General features: G+C 37.4%; 1 protein-coding gene across 1 annotated transcript in view; it reads left to right on the top strand.

The window, feature by feature from the left end:
- Window positions 1-12,358, top strand: part of LCT (lactase) — a 228,942-nt gene that overhangs the window by 168,527 nt on the left and 48,057 nt on the right. The window contains exon 16 of the mRNA XM_086957445.1: window positions 11,615-11,851. Coding sequence (XP_086813571.1) covers window positions 11,615-11,851 — 237 coding nt within the window. The remainder of the gene's footprint in view (window positions 1-11,614; window positions 11,852-12,358) is intronic.

The following is a 12,358-nucleotide window of genomic DNA, read 5'->3' as shown; positions in this document are numbered from 1 at the left end:
GAGGATTCTGAAGGGAGATGGGTGATGCTAGACCTAGAAACAACAGCGGGAAGATGTACTCTGGTCTCATTATACGGTTCAAATGAAGATGAATCGGATTTATTAGAATTTTTGGATAGTGAGCTAGCCTTGTGGCCAGAGCCTGTGATTTGCTGTGGGGATTTTAATATTAATGGGCTGTATGGAGTAATAGGTGCAAGCGGAGGTGGGTATCAAGGAAGAAAAAAAAAGGTGCATAAAGCAATACAAAATCTCGCTAGACACAACGCGTTGGTGGATACATGGCTGGAGCTTAATCCGATAGGATCAGGTAGTACTTATTATTCAGCACCACATCAAACAGTTGCCCGCTTGGACTATTTCCTTATCTCTAGCTCATTAGCTAGCAGGGCTAAAATAGATTGTCTCCCAAGGATAATGTCGGATCATAATCCGTTGGTGTTAAGTTTAGCAATATTACAAAAAGTGGAAAAAATAAACCCGACATGGACATTTGAAAGAGGTTTGCTGAAGGAGGAGGGCTACATCGCAAGGATGCAAGAATGGATGACACAATTTTGGGACTTAAATAGATATTCAACCTCAGCAGATATGGTGTGGGACAGTTTCAAAGCAGGAGTAAGGGGAGAAACATTAAGTTTTTCTTTGACAAGAAGTAAAAAGGAAAAAGATAAGATGGATGAGGACATTAGAAAGTTGTTGGAGATGGAAAAATGCTAGTAGAAGCAATAGAAAAACAAGAACCTATTGAACAGATTTTAGTGGCCATAGAGATGCAGAGATCAGAAACAGGGATCACTCTGGCACAAAAAACAGCGAGAAAATACTTAGCACACAAAGAGAAATGTTATGAATGCAACGAGAGGGTGGGACATCTGCTTGCAATTAGAACTAGGCAAACCCTAGCTGCAGGAGAAATCAAAGAAATTAAGGACTGTAATGGGATAATTGTTAATAAAGTGGAGGAGGTGCAGGAGGAGTTCAGGAGGTTTTATGAGAGACTATACGTGCAGGATAAAAATGATGAGGAGATAGAAGCAAAGACCTTGGAATACCTAAGGCAAGGTCAACTGGATGGGCTGAGCATAGAGGATAGGGATAAACTAGATACACAATTAACACTACAGGAGATAAGAGACGCAACATTTAGTTTACCATCTGGCAAAGCAACGGGACAAGATCAGATCCCAGTAGAATTTTACAAAACTTTCTGGGATATACTAGCCAAAGATATCTGGATAATCTGTTGCTTGGCACAAGGAGGCAGAACGGTTCCTCACTCTTGGGCGGGGGCCGATATAATCGTATTATTAAAAAAAGATAAACCCCCCACTGAACCGGGCTCTTATAGGCCTATCACATTGCTTAATGCTGATGCGAAGATATTCTCCAAGGCACTGGCCAACAGACTGAGCAAGGTGATAGAGAAGGTGGTCTCCCCCATACAACACGGGTTTATACCAGGGAAGGGAACCACTGAACATACTAGACAGCTGATAACCATTCTGGACGCTGCAGCGGCCGTAGGCGATCCTGTCGCGGCGATCTTTTTGGATGCCGAGAAGGCTTTCGACAGGGTCTCTTGGGTCTACCTCTGGAAGGCAATGGAGTGGGCTGGTATAGGGCGAGGATACATAAAGGCAGTCCAGGCATTATATAAACATCCTAGTGCAAGGATCCGTATTAATAGATCATACTCTAATGCAGTGCAGATTAGACGAGGGACCAGGCAGGGCTGCCCAGTCTCACCATTACTATTTGCAATATATCTTGACCCATATCTGAGAAGACTGTCAATAAATAGGAGGATTACCCCAGTTATATTACACGGGAAAGAATATAAATTATTTGCCTACGCAGATGATGTGGCTGTCATAACACCGACGCCAGAGGAGTCACTGGTTGAAATTGAACAGGAGGCTAGGAAATTCGGTGAGGTGTCTGGATATTCAATAAATAGGGGGAAAACACAGGTCGTTCAGAATATATACACTACATTTGTAGACGCAAGGGTTGTCTCAGACACAAAGTATTTGGGTATCAGGGTGACGGCAGACCTTGAAAAACTAGTAGAGATAAATTTGGAACCACTGCTAGCCAAAGTTAAAAGCAACCTGGAGAGAGTAAATAACTTACACTTGACTCTCATGGGTAGAATCAACTTTATCAAAATGGTTACTTTTCCGAAATTTTTATATTTGTTCAGGGCAATCCCACTTTTCTTTGAAGGGATTTGGTTTAATAGAATAGAATCGGCTGTAAATAAGTTAATTTGGGCACAGGGGAAGACACGCAGAGCATATCGGTTTTTAACACTACCACGTGAGAGAGGAGGCTGGGGTGCACCTGATTTTAGATTTTATTACTGGGCGGCAGCTCTACAATACTCCAAAGGACTATTAGGCGGAAGTGATCAGGAGGAGGGGCTGGGGAGGAAAGGGCCGGCGAATGTATATAAAGCAATCCTTGGTGACGCGGCAGAAAACGCTTTGGTAGCAACGGTGGACTTTGCATATTTTAAGCACACAAGATTCAAGACACTGACGGCGATATATAAAGTTTGGAAAGCGATAAGGAAAAAATTGGGACTGGGAAGGTACAATCGATATTTAAGACTCTATAGAAATGATAGCCTTCCGATAGAAATTTTTTGGGATACAGTTATGAAAGAATGGGACGAGAAAGGGATTAAGAAATTGGGAGATTTAATGGATGAAGGGGGAGCAATCTTAACGTTCCAAAACGTACAGCATAGGTATAAAATAGCTGGACATAGCTTCTTTAAATATCTACAAGCGAGGAGCTACTTCTATACAAAAACGGGGGGTGTAGGAGGGATGGCGAGATGTAAGATAATGGATTATTTGGGAAGTAATTTATCATGCTCAATAAGACAGCTGTATGCAGAATTACAAGCCTATAAAACTGATGACAGAGAGAAATACAGTAGTAAATGGAGAGAGCAGGTAAATGCAAGACCTGAAGATTTACAGATCTCCCTAGATCTTGGTAGAACTATTTTATGCTCCGCTACACTCCAAACCCAACACTATAAAACAGTTTATTCATTATATTATACACCAGCCAGAATAGCCAGTTGGGGAGGCTCCACGGGAATAACGTGCCCAAGGTGTAATTCAGTTCAGGCTAATATAACACATATGTTCGTACAATGTCCACAATTATATACTTTAAAACTGGCAATAGAAGAGTTTCTAGAGAATTCACTGGATATAAAAATTAAATTATCTGAAGAGTTAATAATCCTGGGGGTAAGCTCAGAGGATAATATAACCTTCCCAGAATTCTTATTCATGGCCGCAGCAGTATACAGGATAATTGTTGCAAAAGCATGGAAGGACAAATCTGCACCGTCATTCCAGACATGGGTTGCAAGATTATTATCTACGTATAATTTGGAGAGGGCAATTTATGACAGAAAAGGAAGGAAGGCAAAAGCTATGGGGTGTAAGATATGGCTTCCTATTGAACAGTGGAAGAATAGGAAAAATGATGTGCGGCAATAATTGAGAAATGTGTTGAATATATAAGGTTAATAGAGATGTTTTGTTATGTGCCATATTTATGTCTTTGAATTTACGTCTTTGAATATTAGTACTTTAAATCTGCATTTTATTATTATTATTATTTAGCAGTACAAATCTGTATTCGTTATAAAAGAATATGTAAATGTATAAAAACACACTGGTTGTAACAGAAAAATGGGGGGGGAAAAATTTCTTGAATAAAGATATTTAAAAAAAAAAAAAAAAAAAAAAAAAAAAAAGCATTGTAGTTAATAGAGGGTTTTAGGACTTTAGTTACATTATAAATCATTTGTTGATGGTACCATACTCGTTTTAGGAATTGTGGTGGGTTCTAAGGTGATTTTACCATGTGAAAAAATCTTCTGCTGTGATATCATGAATATTGTTTGAAAGAAAACTAATATCTCATGATTTTCCCACAGTGGTTTGGAAGGGGATCTATAAGCTAAAGTGAAAGCATATTTTCTGTAAATTCACATTATCTTTCTCAGTCATGTGAAAATGAAGTCTGACATTCTCAGTAAAACATGTACATCCAACAAGGACAGAGACTGTCAGTTGATTCCTTTGTGTTCTACTGCAGCCTCCTAGAGTGTTCTAAAGAACAACTAGAGCGCTAACAGTCCTACTTATTACAAAGGTATGGCACACCTGAAGCCATCTTTATTGGAATAAAGTGGTAACTCTTAAAACATTTAATTTAAAAAGAAACAACATGAGGGGGTATATGTTGCCATAGAAAGTATGATTAGTGCTGCAGAATGAAAAATTAGGGCACATTTTGAGTGACTTCTCAAATCCTTTTCTATTTCATTAAAACATTCTGACATGCAGTCTCCCAAAATGGCCACCAAAGACAAAAAAGCCCAAATGTAGCCCAAATATCACCCAGATGTAGCCCAAGTATAGCCCAATGACAGAATGTCCCAGAGTGTTCTAAAGAACAACTAGAGCGCTAACAGTCCTACTTATTACAAAGGTATAGCACAGCTGGAGCCATCGTGATGGGAATAAAGTGGTAACTCTTAAAACATTTAATTTAAAAAGGAACAAAATGAGGGGGTATATTATGCAATAGAAGGTATTATTAGTGCTGCAGAAAGAAAAATTAGGGCACATTTTGAGTGACTTTTCAAATCCTCTTCTATTTCATTAAAAAATTCTGACATGCAGTCTCCCAAAATGGCCACCAGAGACAAAAGAGCCCAAATGTAGCCCAAATATCACCCAGATGTAGCCCAAGTATAGCCCAATGACAGAATGTTCCAGAGTGTTCTAAAGAACAACTAGAGCGCTAACAGTCCTACTTATTACAAAGGTATGGCACACCTGAAGCCATCTTGATTGGAATAAAGTGGTAACTCTTAAAACATTTAATTTAAAAAGGAACAAAATGAGGGGGTATATTTTGCCATATGAATTATGATCAGTGCTGCAGAAAGAAAAATTAGGGCACATTTTGAGTGACTTCTCAAACCCTCTTCAATTTCATTAAAAAATTCTGACATACAGTCTCCCAAGATGGCCACCAGAGACAAAAGAGCCTAAATGTAGCCCAAATATCACCCAGATGTACCCCAAGTATAGCCCAATGACAGAATGTCCCAGAGTGTTCTAAAGAACAACTAGAGCGCTAACAGTCTTACTTATGACAAAAGTATGGCACACCAGAAGCCATCTTGATTGGAATGAAGTGGTAAGTCTGAAAACACTCAATTTAAAAAGGAACAACATGAGGGGGTTAATTTTGCCATAGAAAGTATGATTAGTGCTTCAGAAAGAAAAATTAGGGATCATTTTGTGAGTGACTTCTCAAATCCTCTTCTATTTCATTAAAAACATTCTGACATGCAGACTGAAACATGCACTTTGAATACCAGCAGCAGACGTCCCTGGTGAGCAGTAGCTTTACTACAGTGATCTAATGTGCAACTAGAGTGCTAACATTCAGAATTTATGGCAAATGTGTGACACATCTGAATGCCTTCTTGATGGAACCAAAGTAAACAAGCATTGAAAATGCAATAGATCTCGCCCTCGTTTAAGTTAAAGCCATTCTGTTTGTAATGAGGTGGCTTTTTAGCTTTGCTTTTATTAGTGTTTTTTCAACTTTCATGTAAATAACATGCATCTGTATGCATATAAGTATATGTATGCATGCATTTATGTTTGTATTTATATAGATATACAGATGATATATGTTTATATATGTATGTATATATATATATATATTCACTGAAAAAACCATAGGCTATAGACCATATATAGTTAGGAATTAGCATTTACAAAACCTTGAAAATTCACTGAAAAAACCATAGGTTATAGACCATATATACTTAGGAATTAGCATTTACAAAACCTTGAAAATTCACTGAAAAAACCATAGGTTATAGACCATATATAGTTAGGAATTCGCATTTACAAAACCTTATTTTACTCACACAAAACCATTGAAATTCCATATATAGTTAGTTGCACTAACTATATATCGCGCACCCGCAATCCACTGCTGATGATGTCACATATTACATCATTCATGACATGGTCAGTGACATCACTGATGACATCACTGATGACATCTCAAATGACATCACTGATGACATCTCAAATGACATCACTGATGACATCACTGATGACATCTCATTTAACATTACTGATCACATCACTGATGATATCATTCATGTGATAATACGATGAACCTCTTCAGACTCTAATATAACCTTAGATACAATCAGTGTAAACAGACACTCACAGACTGTCACTCATCCATGGAGTTACTCACACACCTAGTCAGTCATGCAAAGAATCAATCACACCTCCATTTCCTCAACTATACAGTTATACAAACTTTACTTATTCAAACATATACTAACACATATTTACTCTCTTATACAATCCCTGATACAAGTTCACAATGATTCATACAGCCACTCACACATTCACTGGCTCTTATGCACAGTTATTTATATATGTCAACTCTCACATGTACTGTGTTTTACATATGTACTTACTTTGACATGTAGCACTGAGATATCCATTCACTCACCAATACACTCATGCACACAGTCAACCGCCCATACAGCTGTTTCCACATGCACTTTTGAAACCATACATCTAGTGAATCAACTGCTCACACATCTATGCACAGAGTCATACACCTCCCAGCCACCCACACACACACTCAGTCTCCCATACAAATACTTGGGCAACCAATCAATAACCCATATAGTTACTCATATAGCTACTTATCAACACATGCAACAGTTTACAGAACAACAGACATAATGATGCACAAATTAAGACAGTTTAGTCACTAACCCATGCACTCAGTGAGACACATTTAATCACTCACTCATACAGTCAGTCATGCACCTACTAAATCCTTCATCCAGACACTTATACATCCACTCATTCTTCAATATGTAAGACATATTTTAACTTTACAGAAACATACAGTCACTGGATGTTGTCATCAGTGATGTCATCAGTGATGTCATTTGAGATGTCATCAGTGATGTCATCAGTGATGTCACTGACCATGTCATGAATGATGTAATATGTGACATCATCAGCAGTGGATTGCGGGTGCGCGATATATAGTTAGTGCAACTAACTATATATGGAATTTCAATGGTTTTGTGTGAGTAAAATAAGGTTTTGTAAATGCGAATTCCTAACTATATATGGTCTATAACCTATGGTTTTTTCAGTGAATATATATATATATATATATATATATATATATATATATATATATATATATATATATATATATATATATATATATATATATATATAGAGATAGATCTAAAATATTTTTATTTTGTTTTGTATTTCAATTTTGTATTAAAAAAAGCTTAGCATAAAAGATCTAACCACTCCAAAGTGGGAATAGTACATTTGATCCCTCCAAAGCACCACACTTCCCCTACTGTTGTTAAGATTGGAGTGGGAATTGTAAATCTAGCCCCTCCATGGTCCAACATTTCCACCTTTTTTGCTTGTGTTGGAGTGACAATAGTAACTTTGACCTCTTCAAAGTCCAAAACTTTACCTACTGTTGGTCAGATTGGAGTGGTTTAACGCATTCCCTACTTTTTTCCCATCCCATTGGAGTGGGTATAGTAAATTAATAAATGTCACCCTTCCCCCACCCAAAGTCCAATAAGCTTCCTACTGTTTCTAATGTTGGCATGAGAATATTAATTAGACTCCTTCAAAGCCAAACACTTTCTCTACTACTGTTTAGTTGGGAAATACTGATATTTATTTTATTTTTTCAATCATTTTCAAACTATGTATAAAAATGAAGAACATTTTATTTTTTTGTTATATTTTAATTTTCTTGGTTTATTATTCATAATCTTATTGACATTTGTTTGTTTTTAAGTGTTAACATATTGTTTCCATTTTGGAAAAAAAATAAAATATATATATATATATATATATATATATATATATATATATATTTATTTTAGACCCATTATTTTAAATATTTGTAGATTTATCTCCAATTGCATTATTATATTACATTTTAATATGTTAAATAAATAAAATGTAATGCCACTTATTTATATATATTAATATACATTATTTGTACAATATTCTGGTGCACTATATAATGTTTTTAATATTTAAGCAGTTTAAATACACAAACATTTTGTTCCCAATACTTTTTTCGCAATATTTGTGCTTCACATAATTTTTGTTTCCACCATTTTGTCATTTAGTAGATCAAAAAAGGCAATCACAGAACTGATGAGTGGGAATTTTCCCGGAACAAATGTATTGTCTTTAGAATTCTGTTCAACTTGCATAAATGGCACCTTGGGTTACCGAGCAGTACACAATGGCAGAAAGGAAGGGCATGCTACCACAAATGAGCAGAGAGATTTTGATATTGATCCTCCCCAAGCCTATGAAGCATGCACTGAACACATCATAATTTTTCCCTAGTAAATTCTGAGCATTGATTATAAGATTTTGAGCAAAGGCACTGCTAGATGACAACCCTGTGTACTCCTATTTAATGTCTACCCCAAAGAAAGTGGGTTTATTAAGCATGTCATCAAATCTGAGAACACTCTTCCAGTTGATTGAAACAATGACTTTAATGGCGATGAACCCTGTAGTAAATTCCAGAGATGTGGAAATGGTGTGTGACACAAATAGCTGGTGCTACTTGCCTGCAGAACTTCTTAGGGTGGGGATAGTCACTAACGTGATGGAGTGGACATCTCTATCACAACTCACTTCTGTGGTCTACAGAGGATGGGTAATCTCACAACAGTACGCAGTTGGGATGGGGGGTGTCAGGGATATCCACTGGCCCTACCATTATTTGCACTGGCAAAGAAACTACCTGCCAGCACAGTATGACAAATGGGCCAAGACAGAGGGATGGATATAGCTGGAGTGGTGCATGCCATCTCACTGTACATGGATGATGTACTAAGTTACTTTTATTGTACTTAAAAGATATACATATGGGATTGCGTCATTAGGAAAACACTTACAACCATGACAATCAACATTTCACTCAATGCAACACACCAAGACACCTTGCTGCACTACGTGAAAGGGAGAGGGCAAGAATATGCCATATCTATCAAGATATAACACATTCCTGCTCTCTGTCTGAGCTACTGCACAACTGCTACCAAGCACCAATGCAGGCACCCTTACACCATTGTGCAAGGGTGCCTGAGTTACAGGCAAAAAGAACAGGTGATGGACAGAATGCTAAACAATGCAAACATTCAACCCCAGTCAGCAGATCTGGTTTTTATCCATCGTTTTTTTGCCAACCACGCCTCCCCAGTTTGGACCCAGCAATATGCAAATCAGTCTTGACCCTGCACATCATGGGAACAGGTGCGCCTGAACTGCCAAGCTAGGTCCTCTTTGTACCAGAAACAAGCATCCTGCGACTGGTTTTGGTGTATCACCCCCCCTCAGCCAGGCTATCGTGAATCCAGTGGCGCAGAGAGCATGGGACCTATGTCTGGGCATTCCCAGTGCACTTAGGGCACCAAAAGCAAAAAGAACATATGGTGGATGGAATGCTGAACAATACATACATTTACCCCCAGTCACAGGTCTGGGTTAAATCCATCATCTTTTTCCCACCACCCCACCCCACATCTGGACATACCCTTCCCACTTAGGGGTTTTATTAGGAGGGTTTCTAGCAATGCAATTAACTTCTTGCACAAAGCATTCTTTAACTTGTAGACAAAATATACCCAAGAGCAGGGACAGCTTGCCTCAGATGCAAGGTAGAGGTCACCGGATTCTATCAGATGGCGTACTCCCACACTATAGAGGAGCAATATTGGGAGCAGACCACTGGTGTGCTCTTGGACTTGACTGGGAAAGCTGACTTGATGAAAACCTGGCCTAATGTGATGGAACAAGAAACGTGGCCCTAGATGTTCTTGGATTTAACGTGGCCTTAGATGTTCTTGGATTTAACGTGGCGCTAGATGATCTTGAATTTAACGTGGCGCTAGATGTTCTTGAATTTAACGTGGCGCTAGATGTTCTTGGATTTGGCTCTACTGCTGGCCAAAAAGCTGATTGTGAAAGCCTGGATGACCAGCAAGAGCCCAAATGTCACAAAGTGGATGACTAAGGTGCAGATATGGGCTGAGTTGGAAAATGCACCATGACGTGAGGAGAGATGCAAGGACTGTGGTGAAATGAATGTTAAGTGACAATTACTATTGCTGTCATTGGTTGAGAGGATAGAAAACACCCTGATTATCTCTATGCTCAGAATAGCCCCTAGTAATTTTCAGATACACTAAATATAGTCTCTGAAGTGCAAATTACATACCAGCACCAAATTCAGTAATCTATATCCCTAACTGACAATGCTAAAGCCGAAGACTAATACGGCTAAATGTAAAAAGTATTTGTGGCTATATTACATCCTGTTTAGCTGATGACGATTCTAAAGAGATATCTCTCTGAATGTTTTATATTTTTAAAAGCAATGAAAAATATTGCATAAAACGTTGCATTGCAGTGAAGGATCAATAGTCAAAACATGTTGAAACATGCCACTGTCAAAAATCAGGTTTGCAGAATTACAAATTTGTATTCCACTTCATTCATCTTATCTCTTGCATCATTTGTTTCCCTGGTTCTCTCTTTGTCATTTTTTTACTATTTTACCTTCATTTACTCCGTTTTTGCCTTTTTCTTTCTTGATCTGGGCCAAGGTCTGATGATGAAAAGTCCTGGGACCCAAAAATGGGTACCAATGTCACCAACCTGCAACACAAGACACAAATCAAGTAGTGATGTTGGGAAAATAAACTACTTTGTTGTTGTTGGGGAGGAAGATCTATTTAAAGCCCTTCTTGAAACCCATATTACTTTCTTATCTTTTGTGACCTACTCTTACGTAATGACAATCTATAATAGTTCACAAAGGCAACTATCTACTTTTGTATCACTACACATGTTACTGTGAGTTGTCATTGTTCAACTGAATTATTAGTGGCAATATTCTGGCATATATATATTGTAAGCACAAATAGGTTGTGCACCATGTAACTTTCTCAGGGCTCAGTTGTTTCTATATGAATGATCTTTTTATTCAAGATGTAAAGGGAAATTGGTCAAGAGATCATGGAGAACCAAAGGCTACCACTGTACAGGCAGCACACTAAGTTAAACTCTTTCTGTGGCTTGCTGACCAAGAGGTGAAACTCTAGGAAGGCCAAGTCAGGGTTTAATTACCTTAGGTTAGGAAGTTTAGTAATAATAAATCCTGCCATTTATAGAGCTTGAAATAGCCTAAACTGGAGTATACAAAGCTACATAAAAAAACAAGTTTTTTCACGTTAGTGGCCTGAAAAAATATAGTCATTCTCTATAATGCAGGACAATAATGATATGATTGCAATTGCCAAGATACCCCATTGACATGATAGGAGCTTTATTAATACTGTCACTCTCACAATGTTGAACAGAACAAATATATCCAAATTATTTTTCTAAACGAGCTTTCACAGTTAAATATTAAAAAGATTCTCTGGCTCTTTCTGTTTCTGCAGCTCTTAGACTTGATGGTGTTGATTTGCGAGGTTATACAGCTTGGTCACTGATGGACAATTTCGAGTGGGCAACAGGCTATGCTGAAAGGTTTGGTTTGTATTATACAAACTACTCTGACCCGTCTCTAACCCGAATCGCTAAAGAGTCAACCAAATATTATTCAACATTAATTCAGTGCAATGGTTTTCCTGATCCATCTACTGGGCCACATCCTTGTCTCGAGCCAAGACCAGAAGGTAAGTCCAAAAAATTAAAAATGCTAAGAAAAGTAAGATTACACAAGTCAATGAAATGTATTTAATTTGTGACCAATGGGTTAATTCATCCAAACAAATCACTGAAGTAATTCAACAAACTAGTGCATCCATTGTTTAGTTTAAGAGATGAGCAAAGGATTATATATAATAAATATAAAATAACAGCAAGATCTAAACACACAAATAGTATTTTGAAAATGTAATATCTACAAATATATAGCCTTCTAAATACTAGAATGTACTGTACATTAAAAAATCATAAAGGGAAACCATCTTAGTTCAACAGTCTTAATTTAACAAGAAATATCAATTTTACTGATTTGTAAATTTTGATTAAAGCAAACAGTGTAGCACCGCGCAAAAATGGATAATTTTGAGTTATTTTACAATTAGAGCCTAATTGATGATTTGTCTCGAAAAACTATTAAGTAAAGGAACAGGAGAATTCGTATTCATTATAATATTCATTTTAAACCACAAAAATTA

The sequence above is a fragment of the Lissotriton vulgaris genome, chromosome 2_1 (assembly GCF_964263255.1).
Source record: "Lissotriton vulgaris chromosome 2_1, aLisVul1.2, whole genome shotgun sequence".
NCBI classification, from domain to species: Eukaryota; Metazoa; Chordata; class Amphibia; order Caudata; family Salamandridae; genus Lissotriton; species Lissotriton vulgaris.
Note: the sequence above shows the minus strand (reverse complement) of the source record. Positions and strands in the feature narration are given on the sequence as shown.